The 19,142-nt window shown below is 41.3% G+C and overlaps 1 protein-coding gene across 6 annotated transcripts in view; it reads left to right on the top strand.

Annotated features, from left to right (window-relative positions):
- The window catches only part of BLOC1S6 (biogenesis of lysosomal organelles complex 1 subunit 6), a 136,316-nt gene that overhangs the window by 100,733 nt on the left and 16,441 nt on the right, over nucleotides 1-19,142 (top strand). For 2 of the 6 annotated variants that reach the window (XR_013335218.1, XR_013335219.1), the window contains exons 1-2: nucleotides 7,084-7,359; nucleotides 12,413-12,554. Coding sequence is in view for 2 of the 6 variants with exons in the window: in XM_077764474.1 (XP_077620600.1) it covers nucleotides 7,278-7,359; nucleotides 12,413-12,554 (224 nt within the window). In the remaining 4 variants the exon portion in view is untranslated. Of the gene's footprint in view, nucleotides 1-6,915; nucleotides 7,360-12,412; nucleotides 12,555-19,142 lie in introns of those variants that run through there. The other 4 variants (XR_013335221.1, XR_013335220.1, XM_077764474.1 and 1 more) reach the window with 4 other exon arrangements.

The following is a 19,142-nucleotide window of genomic DNA, read 5'->3' as shown; positions in this document are numbered from 1 at the left end:
GAGAGAGACAGAGACAGAAACAGAGAGACAGAGTGCCAGCGAGGGAGGGGCAGAGAGAGAGGGAGACACAGAATCTGAAGCAGGCTCCAGGCTCTGAGTTGTCAGCACAGACCCTGGTGTGGGGCTTGAACTCACAAACCGTGAGATCATGGCCTGAGCTGAAGTCAGATGCTTAACTGACTGAGCCACCCAGACGCCTCCTCTCTACTCTTATTTTTGCTATGAACCTAAAATTGTTCTAAAAAAATAGTCTAGGGGAGCCTGGCTGCTCTGTTGGTGGAGTGTGCAACTCTTGATCTTAGGGTTGTGAATTCGAGCCCCACAGTGTCAGATTACTTAAAAATAAAATCTTAAAAAATAATAGAAATAAAAAATAGTCTATTTAAAAGATTTAAAAACGCATTGATTTTGACCTCTGCATATATTTTACAAATCTTTTGGTGGCAAGGTTAAGAAAATGTGAGGGTTGCCTGGCTGGCTCAGTCAGTAGAGCATGTGACTCTTTATCTCAGGGTTGTAAGTTCAAGCCCCATGTTGGGTGTAGAGATTACCTGAAAAAATAAAATCTTAAAAAGAGAGAGAATGTGTTGGTGAAATAATCCATGTAAAAATATGTTTTGATTTTTTTTTTTTTGGAGGGAGCATGTGTGTGTGTGAGCAGAGGAGGGTCCAAGGAGAGTGAGAGAGAGAATCTTAAGCAGGTTCAAAGACCATGAGATTATGACCTGAGCCGAAATTAAGAGTTGGATACTTAATGACTGAGCCACTGATGCACCTCAAAATATGTTGTTGTTTTTTTTTTTACATAGTGCAAGGAAGGAATTGTTAACCTTAAAAATAAAACTGTCAGATATTTTACCTGCAAAAATGGATTTATGTAGGAATGACAAAGAATTGCAATACAAGGTATGCAAGCTTCAGCAAGACCATAGGCAAATCCAATGAAGGAGAAGAATGTTATTTTATGAGAAGAAGGAAGTTGGATGGGGTTGTTTTGAATGAAAGTCCACTGAAGGAAAGCAAACCTTCAGTGTGTGATGAGTTTTGCATTGGCCGAATTGCAAGGGTAGTTGAGTTCTTATAGGAGATGCAATGTAATGTACATCTTTCTCTGCTGGGGTGTGTAACATGATTCTTCCTGTTGAAGATTCTTCTCTTGGGGTCTATCATTGATAATTATTCCTGTTAACTGAGTGGTACTGTGGTACTGTTCCTCCTTCTAGCCTCCTGAGTCTACTATAGTGAGGTTTTCCTTTATTAATTTTCACAGAATGATGGAAACTGTAGGAGCTTGCATTGAGTGAAGTTATTTTAGCACTTTGCAAATGTAAAAGAATATTTCTCATGTAAATGTATTAGAGAAAAGTGGTTAAAATTGCTTGAGCAACACTTTTAGACTGGTAACCATAGGTAAAACCATAGGCTGTTCTGCCTTAGTACCCCAACTTCTCTGATTTCCTATATTTACTTCTTTCTTTCCCTTTTTAATTTTTAATTTTTATTTTTTTTAATTTTTAAAAATCTTTTATTTATTTCTAGGAGAGAGAGAGAGAGAGACAGCGTGAGCAGGGGAGGGTCAGAGAGAGAGGGAGTGACAGACTCTGAAACAGGCTCCAGGCTCTGAGCTGGCAGTCAGCACAGAGCCTGACGCAGGGCTCGAACCCACGAACCGCGAGATCATGACCTAAGCGAAAGTCGGACGCTTAACCGACTAAGCCACCCAGGCGCCCCTTTTCCCTTTTTAACTTTTTAAAAGATTTTGTTTATTTTTAAGTAATCTCTACACCCAACATGGGGCTCGAACTCACAACCTCAAGATCAAGAGTTGCATGCTCTACCAAATAAGGCAGCCAGGTCCCCCCCTTCTTTCCTTTTTTAATGTTTGTTTGTTTGTTCATTCATTCATTCATTCATTTAAAGATCAAGCGGGGAAGGGGCAGAGAGACAGAGATGGGACAGAGGATCCAAAGCAGGCTTTGTGCTGACAGCAGACAGCCCAATGGGGGCCTTAAACTCACAAACTGTGAGATCATGACCTCAGCTGAAGTCAGTGCTTAACTGACTGAGCCACCCAGGTGTCCCTACCCCCTTTTTCCCCCTTTTTAATTATTTGTGAGTACAGTCCTATATGAATGTGTTCAAATTCGCAACACTTTAATCCACTAGAAGCTTAAGGTTGTAGGCTGTAATGCTTTTCTCCTATTTATCTTCCCCCTTTCCATCCCTTTTCTCTGCAGGCCCTGGTTCCTACACCTTTTTCACTCGAATCTTCTTGTCCCCTCTCCCCCATTCTTCTGTTTTTGGAAAAGGACGGAAAAAATAAAGGGGAAGACTGAAGCAAATCCTTTGGGAAAAGTAGGTCAAACTGGTAGTAGATTTATCAAATCTTAGCACGTTCTAAATGTAGGACATCCTGATCAATAAAAGGAAGAGAAAATCTTCATGTATTAACATTTTTTTCCCTTACTTAAAACCCCTACATACCTACTCATTTTAAGTTAGCACAAATAAAGAATACAGGGAAATTTAAGGTAAACCACAAAATTGAGGTGAATAAATGATTTTGTTGTATTTATACATTATATTTTCTCCTTCTCTTTTGGATTTTAAGGACTAGTGGACTTGTTTTCCTTTTGCCATGAGTAAATGCAGTGTTTAACTCTTTCTGGACATCGTTTCTTTGTTTTTATTTATTTATTATTTTTTATTTTTTAAATTTTTTTAATGTTTTATTTATTTCGGAGAAAGAGAGAGAGACAGCATGAGCAGGGGAGGGTCAGAGAGAGAGGGAGATACAGAATCTGAAACAGCCTCCAGGCTCTGAGCTAGCTGTCAGCACAGTCCCAACGTGGGGCTCGAACCCACGAACCGTGAGATCATGACCTGAGCCAAAGTTGGAACGCTCAACCGACTGAGCCACTGAGGCGCTCCTGGACATCATTTCTTTAGACTAACTTCTTCAGAGCTATGTGACTATACTTTGTTTATCTCTTGTCTTCTTAAGTTCTTTTGGCTGAAAAGACTCTAGAATGCCTTTTAACTGAACCTGTATTAGTTTTGTCTTCCCCAAAAGGCAGCATCTTGAGGTCCTTGAGTCTGAAGTATTGTTTTGCTACTTGTGGTGGTGTTTGTTTTTTTTCCCATGTTGGAAGGCTTTCCTATTTTTTCCTTTGCATATTACATTTGACCTGACCTTCAAGGTTTGGCTTAAGTTCATTTCCTCTATTAAGGTTTTAAAAAACGTTTTCCAGTTACTTCCCAATTGTGCGCTCTACAACCATTCAGTTGTGGTTGGCTGAATAATGGCCCCCGCCCCTAAACGTGTCCACTTTCAGTACCCCAGAATCAGTGAATGTTACCTTACATGGCAAACAGAACTTTGCAGATGTGGTTAAATTAAGGATTTTGAGATGGAGAAATTACCCTGGGTTATGCAGATGGGCTGAATGTAATCACAAGGGTCCTTGTACGAGGGAGGCCAGAGGATCAGAGTAGGAGAGAAAATAATGCTGCAATGGTAATAGAAGGAGAAACGGCAATGGGCTATGTGGCCAGGAGTCACATAATGCAGACTGTCTCTAGAAGCTGGAAATGGTGAGGAAGCAGATTCTTCTGCTCTTCAGAGCCTCCAGAGTAAGCAGCCCTGTCAACACCTTGAGTTTCGCCCACCGAGACTGATTTTCAACTTCTGACCTCCAGAACTGCCATATAATAAATGTGTGTTGATTTAAGCTACCAAATTTGTGGTGATTTATTATAGCTCAATAGGAAACTAATATGATATCATTATACCTTTTATAATTCTCTCAGTCTTTTCACATAATTTAGCATTTTATACTGTCATGTTCTCTAATTCTACTACATTTAAGTGGTAGAATATAAATTCTTGGCTGATGGGAACCAGAATTTTTACCTCTTTTTAAATGATTTCCTTTATTATTTAATTTCATTTTTAATACAATGCTTTTATTTAATTTTATTTATGTATTTTGAGAGAGAGGGAGAGAGAGAACCCCAAGCAAGCTCTGCAACGTCATGGAGCCCAAATCAAGAGCTGGATGCTTTAGCCAACTGAGCCACACAGGCACCCCTATTAATTAATTAAATAATTAATTAATGTCTTATAAAGAGAGCATGAGCCAAGGAGAGGGGCGGGGGTGGGGGGGTGGAGAGAGAGAGAGAGAATCCCAAGCTGACTCCATGATCAGTTCATAGCCTGATGTGGGGCTTGATCCAACGACCCTGGAATCTTGACCTGAGCTGAAATCAGGATTTGGATGCTCAACCAACTGAGTCATCAAGGTGCCCCTTTACCCCTTTACCCTTTACTGGTCAGTGCCTAGTCCAGTCTTAGGAACTCAGGTATTTGGAATGGATTGATGTGTGAAAGAGAACAGCCCTTACCAGTAGGGCAGTAAAGAAATAAAGGGTATTTTAAAAGACATTATGTGACTTAATGAATTGTGTTTAATTCTTTGGTACCACATTCCAACCTTGGGTTTTGAGCTCTGTGTCACATGCAGTGTTAGGTACACAGTTCCTGCCTATGGAGGCTGGAACAACAATGCATCTTCAACAAGGCACTTGATGCACTGAGCTGAAATCTGCAGGGGAAAGAAGGAAAAGGAGACAGAGAAAAGCAAGATGGATCTGGCAGAAAGTATTCCCTTGTCTATTTAGCTGATACATTTTTTTATCACATTAAAATGTAGAAAAAGAACATTCATCAAAATTTCTAACATGAATTTTTGCTGCAAGCAAAATAGAAGAGAGGACAAGATGATAAAAATAGGCAGGGTGTGTCAGTCTAATTTCATCCTATTAAATTCAAATAACCAGTATTTTAAAATCCAAGTAGTATGTTTAATACTATGCATTTACCATAAGAGGTAAAGAGCTTACAGTCAACAGCAGAGGACACGGATCTAAAGAGCTTTGATATCTAGTTGAGAGAATACTAACAAATACCAGGCAGCTTATAAAATGCCATCCTGTGTGATTCAGACTTTGTAGATTATAGGTATTTGGAATTTGGCTCTGGAGAATCAATACTTCATTCATTCAGCAAATATTTATTGAGAGCCCATTATGGTTCTCTGTGAATAAGAGTTTCTGTTTGGAGTTTAAAATCCAATAAAGGAAATCAAGGGACATAACTAATACAAGAATGGATTAAGTGCTAAATAGCAGGAGGATGCTTTGTAGTTGAGAAAAAGTTATTAGTATAATTTCTGGAAGTTGAGGGGGAGGGTGGGATTGTGAATCACTTTAAAGGTATTATTTGGGTCAAGCACTGGAAGATGAATAGGACTTTGAAAATAATAGAATATTCAGAAGCATGAGCAAGAATCAAAGGGCATAGTTTTAGTAGCATGCTGGGATGCAACAAAGGATGTTTGAAGGGTAGTGCATTACTTTATTGCCATGGTAACAAATTACAACAAACTGAAAACATTACAAATTTATCTTTTTTTAAAAATATTTTTTATTTATTTCTAGGAGAGAGAGAGAGACAGCGTGAGCAGGGGAGGGTCAGAGAGAGAGGGAGTCACAGACTGAAACAGGCTCCAGGCTCTGAGCTGGCAGTCAGCACAGAGCCCGATGCGGGGCTCGAACCCACGAACCGCGAGATCATGACCTAAGCGAAAGTCGGACGCTTAACCGACTAAGCCACCCAGGCGCCCCTACAAATTTATCTTCTTATAGTTCTGTAGGTCAGAAGTCTAACACAGGCCTCACTGGGATAAAATTAAGGTGTCAGTAGGGCTGAGTTCCATTCTAGAGGCTCTAGGGGTGAATCCACTTTCTTGTTTTTTCCACCTTCCAGAGGTCTCCACAGACCTGGCCAGTGGTTCTCCTCCTCTGTACTCAAAGCCTTTCTAGCCATTCTTTGTAGTCGTATCTCCCTCCCTACTCTCCTCTTCTGCCTCCCTTTTCCAGTTTTGAAGGCATTTGACTAATAGATTGCATCTGGCCCACTTAATAATTCAGGATAATCTATTTTAGAGTCAAGTGACTAGCAACCTTAAGTATTCTGTGGGTGAAATGTAACATATTCACAGGTTCTGGGGATCAAGACCCTGGACATATTTTTTTTCGGGGGGTACTTTATTCTGCTTACCACAGACAGTAAGGAGCTAGCTAATCTTGAGAGGAAAGGAGGCCAAAAGGGTGCGAATGCACTGATATAGGGCAATGGAGAGCAGGTCCATGTTTCTGAGGCTTGACATAAATCCTCACCGTTTTGAAGACAGCTTTGGCTGCCCTATAAAACACTAAACAGGCAATTTTGGAGTGCAACATTAGGAAGCCATTATTTCACTCAAGGTGAGGGTGTCTAAGGGAGGGAATAACTGATGTTTTTATTTGGTCTGAGGCCACATTTGCCCATTTCTTTAAACACTTTTTTAATGTTTATTTTTGAGAGACAGAGACAGAGAGAGAGAGACAGAGACAGAGACACGGAGCACAAGCGGGGGAGGGGTAGAGAGACGGAGACAGAATCCGAAGCAGGCTCCAGGCTCTTGAGCTGTCAGCATAGCTGACAGGGGCTTGAACTCAAGAAAGGTCAGATCCTGACCTGAGCCCGACCTGAGTCCGACACTTAACCAACTGAAGCCACCCAGACGCCCCTGCATCTGCCCATTTCTAAAATTTTCATCAAAATCATGACAACCTCCCACAAATTGCTGCATGGGCAGTTTCCGGTAATGTGGCTGAATTTGTCCAGTAGATACTGCAACCCAGGCCTTGAAGACCGGAATCCTGGCAAATCCCCAGTTAGCAAGGCTGAACCTCAAAGAGCTAAACACTAGTGTTTTTTTTTATTTTTTAAATAGTCCAAACCGAAGAGAAAGCAGGCAGTCCTTGTTCTTAAGGTGTTTCCTTAATAGGGACAAGAAACTGAAAAGCTGTGCCTGGCTTCCGTCAACAAAGCCGGACTCTGCATGGTCACGTTCAACACACTCGGGTCCCACCAGAGAGCGCCCTCTCCTCCACCCTCTCCCGGACAAGCTGTCGAAGGAAGTCCCGCACGGCTGCCTCTGCTGACGCCACGCCACTCCGCCTTCCATGACGTCGGCGCGGAGTCCCAGGAGCGCGGGGGTGTCGCGGTCCAGACGGTGGAGGCGGGCCGGCGGTCACGTCGTTTTCCGCTTCCGTCATTTCCGGGTGTGACCGCCGCTTTTGTCCGGCTGGGCGCTGGACGCGTAGGGTGCCCCCTTACTGCCTCTGACCGTTTGCACAACTGCCCCTTCCCTGTTCCCAGCGGGAAGGACATGAGTGTTCCTAGGCCGACGTCCCCGGACGGGGTCCTGGCAGGGCCACCCCAGGGCCTGGGGGCCGGGGAGCAGACGCCGGGTACGTGCTATGGGGCGGGGCGGGGCCGGGACCCTGGCCGCTCCGCGGGACCGAGCAGCTTGGCCCCGAGGCTGTGGCCCCGCGCGGAAGTGGGGGACCGCGGCGGCCCCCGTGCCCAGCCGAATTAGTGGGGAACGAAGTCTGGTGGGGAGGCGGCGTTTGGGTGGCGACTGATGGTGAGGTCATTCTGCGACTGTGCGTTGTTGACTCCAGCACATTGTTCGCTATTATACGTTGGTGGTTGAAGATGAATTTGTCAGAAAGATGATCGGTTTGTAATTCAGGGAATTGATGTATTCAAGTATTTCGACCACTCACTCATGAAATGCTCTTTTACTTATTGACGTTCCTCCAGCAGTTTTTTCAACCCGAGGTCCAAGAGCTATTTAAACCCTAGTATTCCTAAGACGTCCGTTGAATGAAATGAATTGACTTGCTAGGCAGCCTGAATGGTACTATTTTTATACCATCTGTGGGAGGATTGAGAAAACAGCCCAAGAAAATAGTTTCGGGGTCGTCTGGTTCATGTGAGGAACCCCACATGAGAACAGCTGCAGGACTTTACATGTATTGTTTCTACCTCCTGTTTTAGGAATACAGGGGTTACTTAAAAATAGTGCTTTCAGCCCTTTTTTGCTCATGCTTAAACTTTGCACTTGCATAAACTGCTACTATAAATACGACTTCCTTGTATATGTGCAGCTTGGGTCCTTCTCCGCTTGCCTTTCCATCTGCTTGCTGTATACTATGACATGGTTGTTTTGCACCAACCTCACATACGGCATGTGCATGAATAAAAGTGGATGTCTGATTCCATTAGTACCAAGTCACCTTCACTTGGAACTTTGACAGTTACTCTTGATTTCCTTCTCACTTGCCTCCTACTTCTGTTTTGGTCTAGGGAATTCCACTGTGCAATTGCCATCTCCTCTCTGTAGTTTCACTCTTCCAAGAACAGTTGTAAGGGTACCCACCCCCAGTGTCTTACTCTTCCACTGCATGTGTCCCACTGTTGTCATATCCCTGCCCCAAGATAAAGCTCCAGTCATGTCATTTTCTCGCTGGGAAACCTTGAAATGGCTCCTTACTACTTACTACCCCAAAGGGCAGACCCCTTAGATTGACCCTCAGGGATCCCCATAGGCCGGCCACAGGGTCTTGTAACTCACTGTTGCATGTGTCCTATATTCCAGACCCCCCCTCCCCAAACTTCCTTNATCTTATTCCTTCTACTCCTTTAGAATTCTTACGTATTTGGAAATAGTGGCCCTCAAAGATTGTTCTGGCAGTGTAGATTGGTGCCATCTCTTAGGAAGGCAGTTTTGCAGTCTGTTTAAGAAATGCATAAACTCTGTCCCATGATTCTGCATTTAAGAATTTATCCTACAGTAACATTGAGGTGGATATGCAAAGACAAGCCAGGAAGTGCATGGCAACATTATTTGAAAGAGCAAAGTGAAAATAACCTAAATACCTATCCTTAGCTATCTTGGTCTCTGTGGGCTGCTACAACAAAGTACCACAGGCCAGCTGGCTTAAACAACAGACACATTCCTCAAAGTTCTGGAGTTCTGCAAAGTCCAGGATCTGTGTGCGGGCCGATTAGTTTCCTGGTAAAAGCCCTCTTCTGATCTTGCAGATAGCTGCCTTCTCCCCTTGTCCATACCTCACATGGTGGAGGGAGAGAGTTCTGGTTTCTCCAGGGATAACCCCATCGTGGGGCCTCACCTTCATGGCTTCATCTAAACCGCTTTTCTTCCCAAGGGCCCCACCTCCAAATACCTTTATGTTGGAGGTTGGGGCTTCAACAAAATAATATAGGAGGGACACATTCAGTCCATAGCAGGGAACTAGTTAAACAAAATATGGTAGAATTCTATTCTGTTAAAAAGAGGGTAGTAGATGCATATATGTTCATATGGAAAGATATCTAAGATGTATATTTAAGAGTTGCAGAACAATATGAGTAATATGATTAAAACAGGGTTTGTGCATGGGTATACAATGGTAATTTTTTTGAAGGCTATATTAGAAAGTACAGAGTGACTGGATTAAGGGAGTGAGAGAGTTTTTTTTTTTTAAGATTTTATTTACTTTTAAGTAATCTCTGCACCCAATGTGGGGCCTAAACTTGCAACCCCGAGATCAAAAGTCTCATGCTCTACCGACTGAGCCAGCCAGTGTATGCTGAGAAAGTATTTTTACTATCAGCTTATACCTCCCCCTTTTGTGTTTTAAGTTTTTACAGTGAGTAATACTTTTTCTTAAAGGTTTGTTTGTTTTGAGAGAGAGCGTGGGAGAGGGGTGGGGGGGTGCAGAGGGTCCAGACCAAAGCAGGCTCCCTGCCCACCACAGACAGAAGATAGCCCAAGATGGGGCTCAAATTCACAAACCACGAGATCGTGACCCTGAGCTGAAAGTCAGACGCTCAAATGACTGAACCACCCAGGCGCTTCCCCCCTCATTTTTTTCGTTTTCTTATGTTTCCCTCCGAGTTCCCATACAATTTGTCTAATGCCACTTCTCATATATTATGATTACGATTCCCCTGTATCAAGCCCTGTGTGTGTGTGTGTGTGTGACTTGATTAATTTATTCTTGAAACTTTGGAAACTAGTACATAATACAGGTGTGCAACTAATGTTTCTTGTATGAGTAGAGTAAGGACCCTCTCTTTTAATCTCCCACAGTAAACTATCTTGAATTTAATAACTTAATGTATGTAGAAACATGAGTAAATTAGACTCTTCCAATTATTAACCAGAATATTAGGGTAGAGTAGGAGGAGGATTGGGAGTTAAAATGTTTATATATTGTAAGGGGGACGTATTAGTTATTGTTCTTAAAGTTGGGATATCCTTATTTGGGTGTTTCTGTTGTTTATCTGTAATACTTGTTTTTGTATTTCCTTAAAGAGAGTTGCTGTTACTGTAATCAAGCCTTAAGCAATAACATTAATTTTCAGATATTCTTTATTCACTTCCCATCTGATGGTACACTGTTGGCAATATCTGTAAATATTCTACTTTTTCTTGTTATATTTTAATTTCATTTGTGGAGTGCTTCAGTTTCTGGTTAGCTCGTCTGTTTGAATATTGCCTTGTGACTTGGAGAATTCCAAAGTTTGTCCATATATTTCTCAGAATCAAAATAAAAACCGTAGTATTTTTATATCTATAAAAACTTAAAATTTTTTTTTTAATGTTTACTTATTTTTGAGAGACTGAGAGAGACAGAGCGTGAGCAGGAGAGGGGCAGAGACAGAGGGAGACAGAATCCAAAGCAGGTTCCAGGCTCTGAGCTGTCAGCACAGAGCCCGATACAGGGCTTGAACCCCTGAATCATGAGATCATGACCTGAGCCAAAGTCAGATGCCCAACCGACTGAGCCACCCAGGCGCTCCTATCTATAAAAACTTACTTGAATATGACAGCATGTTGTTTTCTTCCATCTTGCTAAAATGTAAATCTGTGGTGAAAACTATACTTGGAAGTGAGCTATAAGGAATGTGGCATGACAAAGGTATTTTACATACTGATCTAATTTGATGTTACTGAGTACTACCAGATTATGATTAAATGGAGATGTTTCAGAGTTTAATATTTAAAAATGCTCTTAGAGTACAATTTTAGTCATGTCACCATCTCACTTTTTTTTGTCATCGAAGAAAATTTTTTGTTTTACTGTTTATTTTCGAGAGAGAGAGAAAGACAGAGCATGAATGGGGGAGAGGCAGAGAGAGAGAGGAAGACACAGAATCTGAAGCAGGCTCTAGGCTCTGAGCTGTCAGCACAGAGCCTGACGCAGGGCTCAAACCCATGAACCGTGAGATCATGGCCTGTGAAGTCAGAGTTTCAACCAACCGAACCACCCAGGCACCCCTTTTTTCTCATTTTAAACCAGTGATTCTAAAATCTTAAAAATCACTCATTGAGCCATGTTTAGAAATTGTTTTGTACTTTTGTTGTAGGAGTAGTGATTGACGGTTATTCATTTTAGACATCTTTTGTACAGGTTTGATCTTTAAGTAGTCTCTCCACTCAACAGGGGGCTCACGTTTGTCTCACAACCCCAAGATAAAGAGTTGCATGCTCCACTGACTGAGCCAGCCAGGCGCCCCCATTTTAGATGATTTTGAATGCCTGACTGCTTATACTGTTATTATTCAAAGGGAGAGTATGAGGCATAGTTCCTGGCATACGTCTAGATTTACATGCAATCATTACATACTATTTTTTATGGTAAATTAAGGTGCTGAGTCTCAAGAGAAGAGAAGTCCTTTGAAAATCTTCTAACAATGATAGAACAGCCTCCCTTTTACATATAAATAATATATCAAGCTTTATGAAAAGTAAATATCAACTCACATTTTTACTTACATTGAGCTGAAAAACAAATGTTTTAGGCTATGTATTTATATGTACATATATATACATATATATATAATTTCTGCATGCTTTAGAAAGGAAGAATTTATTGCTTTCATACAGTGACTTTTTCCTACTTTTAGGCCTTAGACTTTTTTTTTAAGCCTCAGACTCTTAATAATCCATTGAGAACTATACATCCTCTGTCCTGAAAAATACATAAACATTTAGAATATGTCCAGACTTTACCTTATACTAGTAGCTTAAAAACATTTTTTTGAGTGCGCATATCCTGTTTATTAGAGGACACTCAGGCGGTAAAGCTAAAAAGAAGAGGAAGGGGGTGCCTGGGTGGCTCAGTCAGTTAAGTGTCTGATTATTGATTTGGGCTCAGGTCGTGATTTCACGATTGGTGAGATTGAGCCCCATTTTGGGCTCCAAGCTGGCCACACGGAGCCTTGAGATCTCTCTCCCTCTCTCTCTGGCCCCCTCCCACTTGGTGTGCACATTCTCTCTCCCACTCTCTCTAAAAATAAATAAACTTCAGAAAAGAAGAGGAAGGAAGGATGCCTGTAATGTCCTGTGTGTGTGCTCTGAACCCCACTGCCAGCCTCCTCCCTCACTAATACTTCGCTTACCCCTGTGTCCATTTAAAAGACTTACATTTGATTTTGTCTTGGGGACAGGTGTAAGTGACACTTCTCCAGATGAAGGGTTACAAGAGGACTTGACTGTAGAAGACAAAGCTGTGGAGCAGCTGGCAGAAGGATTGCTTTCTCACTACCTGCCAGACCTGCAGCGATCGAAACAAGCTCTTCAGGAACTCACGTGAGTGAACAGAAACGCTGGGTGCGCTCGTTACCCCTTTGGCATAGTCACAACTTACTGCTTAAGTGTCTGCTGTATTAAGGTATAATATTTTGTAATATTGTCGTTAGTGGTGGCAAATGGGAGTGAAGGAATACTTAGTAATCTAAATGTAAAAAGTGAAATGAATACTCCTAGAGTGTGTGGTCTCTTATAAGAAGTACCCCGGGTGCCTGGGTGGCTCAGTCACTTCAGCATCTGACTTTGGCTCAGGTCATGATCTCCCAGGTTCATGAGTTCAAGTCCCACATCAGGTGAGCTTGAGCCCCGCTTTGGGTGAGCACGATCCCTGCTTTGGGTGAACACGATCCCCAGGTGAGCCCTGCTCCTCTCCCCCCCAACCCCCCACCCCACACACACCTTGGGGCATTCTCTATCTGTCCTGTGCTCACTTGTGCTCGCTCTCTCTTAAAAAAAAAAGCACCCTTGCATCTTATCTAGATTCTCTGATTAGTTTAGGTATCTTACCATTATTTTATGAAAATATCGCCTCTTGGGGGTGTTGTAGGGTGCATATACACCTGTTTCTGAGTAGTGTTGCAAAATTGCCTCCGTAAGAGTCACATTTGTTTTCAGTCACTCATTCACATGAGTCGCCAAAAATCTTTAAGTATCTTTTTTTGGGAGGACCCATTTCATTTCTGGTAGATAGTCTACCAGCTAAATAAAGGATTGGAGGATACACCAAGAGAAGAACAAGATAAGGAAGAATGGAATTAGTAGTATCAGTATGCAAAAATACACACTAACTTTATCAGCTCCCGCTCAAAAATAGCAGCTTGCACTTCTACTCTCGCTGGGGTAGGACCTCACTTGCCTGCCCCAGCTGGCCTATCATTTCTTTCTGTGGGGGTCAGCCTGAAATGGGCTGTGAGCTGCTGCTGCTCTAAGACCTACCCTTTGAAAAGTTACCTTAAAGGCCTGTATTAGGATAAAAGGAGAGGAACGATCAACTCCTAGGTCCCTTTGGTAAATATCAGTAAGTAATGTTATAATCCTTGGGTTTGGAGGTGATAAATGAGTATAAAAGTGGTACTGTGTTCTGTTCTATGTGGTCCACTACTGTAGTTAGGGAGTTGGCAATGCTCTCGGTTTTAGTTCTGATGAGGTTTTTTATCCAAGTGTGTGGTATGCCTTGTATTTTAAAGCCAGTCAATTCTTGTGGCAAAAAAGTCATAAAGATTCTGTAGGGGAGTTTAGATGAAGTATGAGCGACTGACAGAAGGCAAGAAACTCTGCAAGCAAAAGATACCTGGAGCTGTTTTGCTGGGAAGGAAGCTGGGACCCACAGTTTAATTGCAGAGTTTAATTGATGACATTGGCTAAAATTTAGTGTTTTTTAATTGATTCTTTTATTAAAACTTTTTTTAAGTTTATTTATTTTGAGAGCGAGAGAGAAAGTGAGTGGGGAGATGAGAGAGAGAGGGGGAGAGAGAAGAATCCCAAGCAGGCCCTGAGTGTCACCTCGGAGCCTGATATGGGGCTCGAACTCACTAATTGTGAGATTGTGACCTGAGCCAAAATCAAGAGTCTCATGCTTAACTGACTGAGCCACCCAGGCACCCCTAAAAGTTTTTTTTTAATGTTTATTTTGAGAGAGACAGAGATAGCGCACGAGCAGGGGAGGGGCAGAGAGAGAGACACATACACACAGAATTCAGAGCAGGCTACAGGCTCTGAGCTGTCAGCACAGAGCCGAGGCTGAGACAGGGCTTGAACTCATGAACCATGAGATCATGACCTGAGCCGAAGTCAGACACTCAACCAACTAAGCTACCCAGGCGCCCCTAAAATTTAATGTTTTAAATAATCCCACTTCCAAGGCACCTAGATGACGACGATGATGATGATGACGACGACAACAATGATAGTAAAATCAGTTACTGTTTATTACTACATGTTCTCCTTGCACCTTATATACCATATCTCAGTCCTGACACCTACTGCTGAAGTATTAATATTATTCCTGTTTATAGTTGAGGAAACCAAGGTTCAGAAAGGTTAAGGAAATTGAAAAAGATTATACAGATAGTGGTAGAATTAATAATTGAATATGATGAGTAAGCGGTTATTAGACCTCTATAGTGTTAAGGAAAGATAAGCAAATTTCAGAGAAAGGAAAAAGGTTTTCTAGCAGCTGGCTCTTTCATCCGTCTCTACAAATCCCACTGCTGATAAAGATTTAGGGGAAAGAGTACTGGACAGAGTGGGACACCTGCGATCTAGTCCTGACTCTCTTGTCATACAGTTTAATTTTCACGAAGCCCCTTGAAGTTACAGAAACAGGCCCACAGAGGTGAAGAAGGTTGTGGTAGATAAGTTAAGTTTACTTTGTAGCTAATAATGGGTAGGGAAAACCAAGAAAAAAACCAACTTTATGTGTAAGAAAGGTTACGAATGTTCTTTTGCATGTATTTGTAATTTTAAGAACCTTGGAAAGAAAGAAAAGAGAGATTCTGGGATTTAGGCCCTAAAAGTCTCCGGCAAAAAAGTCTCCAGCAAGGTACAATTGTAACTAGCCTTAGTGGAGTTCCTTTGTATAAGCCACACTTGGACTTTCCAAGAAATTAGCTTTTTCTCAGCGGATCATTCCCCAGATACTGCATCGATGCTTCCCAGTCATTCCCAGCCTACTTACTACAGACTGTACAAAACTTTAAGGGAAAGGAAGGCCAGTCATTTCTGCCTGATCCTGTATCTAAATATTCTGTGGAACCTTTTTCTAAAGTGTCTAGACTTATGGACCATGAAAACACTGTACTTATGAGTACTTTTTTTTTAATCATTTTTTATTTGAGAGAGAGAGAAAAAGCAGAGAGGGAGAGAGAGAATCTTAAGCAGGCTCCATGCTCAGCATGGAGCCCAACACAGGGCTTAATCCTATGACCCTGGGATCATGACTTGAGCTAAAATCAAGAGTTGGACACTGACTGAGCCACCCAGGCCCCCCTATAGTGTTTTATTGTAAAGAATACAGATCCCGCCAAATGAGACCCATAGGGGAGGGTTTGGGAGTATGTCCACCACAGAGCTTCTATGGCTTTTTCTAGTGAAATTAGGGCATGTCACCCTCCTGGCACATTGATATGTTTACCAACCAGGAAGCTCTCCTGAGCCTCAGTGTTTAAAGGTTTTATTGGAGCTTCACTCTAAGCACAATTGATTGAATCACTGGCCATGTATTTGAACTTACTCTCCAGCCCCCTTCCTCCAACCTCCCATCTCTGGAGAGTAGACTGATACCACAGGGCTCAGAGCCCCAACCCTGTTACCACATGATTGATCTTTTGGGCATGACCAGCCCCATCCTGAAGCTCTAGGGGCCCACCATAAGTCACCTTGTTAGCATAAACTCTGGTGTGCTTGAAGAGGGGTTATGAATAATGAAGATACTTCTATCATTTGGGAATTTACAAGGGTCTTAGGCATGCCAGGGATGTGTGACAAAGATCACAGAGATTTATCATTATGCAATAAGTGATTATTCAGACCTTCTGCCGTTTTTTTGTTTTAGTTTATTTATTTATTTTGAGGTGGGGAGGGACAGAGAAAGAGGGGAGAGAATCCCAGGCAAGCTCTGTGCTGTCAGCATAGAGTCTGATGCTGAGCACGACATCACGAACTGAGATCATGCCCTGAGCCGAAATCAAGAGTTGGACACTTAATTGACTGAGCCACCCAGGCACCCCTCTTTTGCCTATTTTTAAACTTTTTTTTTTTTTTTTTAATGTTTATTTACTTTTTGGGAGAGAGGGACAGCGCATGCATGCATGAGTTGGGGAGGGGCAGAGACAGGGAGATAGAGGGTCAGAAGCAGGCTCTGGCTATCAGCACAGAGCCTGACTTGGCTTGAACTCACAAACTGTGAGACAATGCTTAACTGACTGATCCACCCAGGTGCCTCAGGTTGTTTATTTTCTTACTTTTTAATTTTAAGTGTTCTTTGTATACTTATGTGTAAGGCCTTTTTGTGTCTTAGAAATTTTTTTTCTGGGTGTGTGCCTTGTCTTTTAGTACTTTTAATAGTTTCTTTTTACAGAGAAGAATGTTTTAATTTTAAAAGTCTGATTTACCAATTAAAAAAAATTTTTTTTAATGTTTATGTTTGAGAGAGCAGAAGCTGGGGTGGGGTTGAGAAAGAGGGGCACAGGCTCTGAAGCAGGCTCTGAGCTGACAAGCTGAGAGCAGTGAGCCTGATGTGGGGCTCAAACTCAGAAACTATGAGGCCTAATCGGAAGTCGGACACTCAGTGAACTAAACCACCAGGTGCCTCTTAAAGTTTTTTTTTAAAGTTTATTTATTTATTTTGAGAGAGAAAGCAAGAAAGAGAGAGTGAATCCCAAGCAAGCTTTGTGCTGTCAGCTCAAAGCCTGATGTGGGGCTTGATCCCCGTACACCATGAGATTACAACCTGAGCCTAAATCAAGAGTCCAACACCTAACCAGACTGAGCCACTTAATTTTTTTCTCATGGATCATGATTTTGATATTTCATGTAAAAATTAATCACCAAAGCAAGGTTGCCTAATTTTCGCCTGTGTTTTCTTCCAGATGTTTTAGAGTTTTACATTTTATATCTAGACCTATGGTCCATTTTGAGTTAATTCTTATGAAATTGTAAGGTCTGTGTTTAGGTTATTTCTTTGCACATCAGTGTCCAGTTGTTCACTCACATTTGTTGAAAAGACTATCCTGTCTCCACTGCATTTCCTTTGCTCTTTTGTCAAAGAGGTGTGGACTGTATTTGTGTGGGTCTATTTAAGAGTTTTCTGTGCTGTGGCATTGATCAATATGTCTGTTCTTTTACCAATATCATACTGTTTTGATTCCTGTAGTTTTGTAGTAGATCTTGAAATTGGGTAGTGTAATTCTTCTAGCTTTGTTCTTCTTCATTGATGTGGTGGCTCTTTTTGGTCTTTGCCTTTCTGTGTGAATTTTAGAATCAGTTTGTTGATATCTCCAAAATAACTTGGTGGTATTTAAATTGAGATTACACAGATTCCATAGATGAAGTTGGGAAGAATTGGGAAGATAATACTGAGTTTCTTAGTCCATGCACTTGCAATATCTATTATCTATTACTTGGATCTTTTAAAATTTATTTCATTGGAGTTTTATTGTTTTTGCATATAGCTCCTGTACATATTTTGTTAGATTTATATCAGAGTATTTCATATGAAGGTAGGTATTGGTTTTTCTAATTATTCACTGCTGACTTTTATACATTAACCTGATATCCTCCCAAAACCTTACTGTACTCACATATTTTGTTGATTCTTTGGGATTTTCCACATAGCAATCATCTGTGAACAAAGACAGTTTTATTTATTTCCTTTTCTTGTCTCATTACATTAGCTAGAACTTCTAGTATGATGTTGAATAGGAATAGAGAGCAGACATCCTTTCCTTACTCCTGATCATAAAGGGAAAGCATTTAGTTTCTCAAAAGGATGATGCTAGCTGTAGTTTTTTTTTTTTTTATGTTATTTATCAAGTTGAGGAAGTTCTTCTCTCTACTTTGTTGAGAGTTTTTAATCATGAACAGGTGTTGGACATTATCAGATGTCTTTTCTGCGTCATGTAATAGGACCAAATGATTTTTCTTCTTTAGTCAGTTGAAATGCTGATCACACTGATTGATTTTCAGATGTTGAAACAGCTTTGAATACTTGGAATTAGTCTCACTTGATTGTGGTGTATAATTCTTTTTATATATTGTTGGATTTGTTTTGTTAATATTATGTGGAGGATTTTTTGCATCTCTGTTCATAAAAGATACTGGTCTAGGGGTGCCTGGGTGGTTCAGTTGGTTAAGCATCTGACTCTTGATCTCACCTCAGGTCTTGATCTCAGGGTGGTGAGTTCAGGCCTTGCTTTGAGCTCTGTGTTGTATGTGGAACCTACTTAAAGAAAAATAAAAGATGTTGGTGTGTGGTTTTCCTTTCTTGTAATATCTTTATCTGGATTTGTTTTTAGCATAATGTTGGCCTCATAGAATGAGTTAGGAAGTGCTCCCTCTACTTGAGTTTGCTGGAAACTATTATGGAGAATTGTATAATTGCTTCCTTAAATATTTGGTAGAAATTAAGTATGAATCCATCTGGTCCTGGCATTTTCATTTTTGGAAGGTTATTACTTACTGATTGCATTCCTTTAACAAATGTAGGCCTACTTAGATGATCTGTATCTCCTTGTGTGAGTTTGGGAAGTTTGTATCTTTCAAGGAATTAGTCATTTCCATCCAAGTTATCAGATTTGTGGACAGAGTTTTGGAAGTATTCTTTTATGGTCCTTTTAATGTCCATGGAATCAGTGATAATTTCTCTTCTATAAATCATGTTAGTAATTTTGTGTCTTCTCTTTATTTGTTAGTCTGGCCAGAGGTTTATCCATTTTATTGATCTTTTGAACCAACTTTTGGTTTTACTGATTTTTCTTTATTGTTTTCTAGTTGTAACAGTGTTAATGCTTCCCTGCCTATGTGGGATCATTGACTTGCCGGGTTCTCTTCTCACTTGTTCTGTATTTCACTTTCTGTGGTCTCTTGTCA

This window comes from Crocuta crocuta, unplaced genomic scaffold (assembly GCF_008692635.1).
Source record: "Crocuta crocuta isolate KB4526 unplaced genomic scaffold, BGI_CrCroc_1.0 scaffold102, whole genome shotgun sequence".
Taxonomy (NCBI): domain Eukaryota; kingdom Metazoa; phylum Chordata; class Mammalia; order Carnivora; family Hyaenidae; genus Crocuta; species Crocuta crocuta.
Note: the sequence above shows the minus strand (reverse complement) of the source record. Positions and strands in the feature narration are given on the sequence as shown.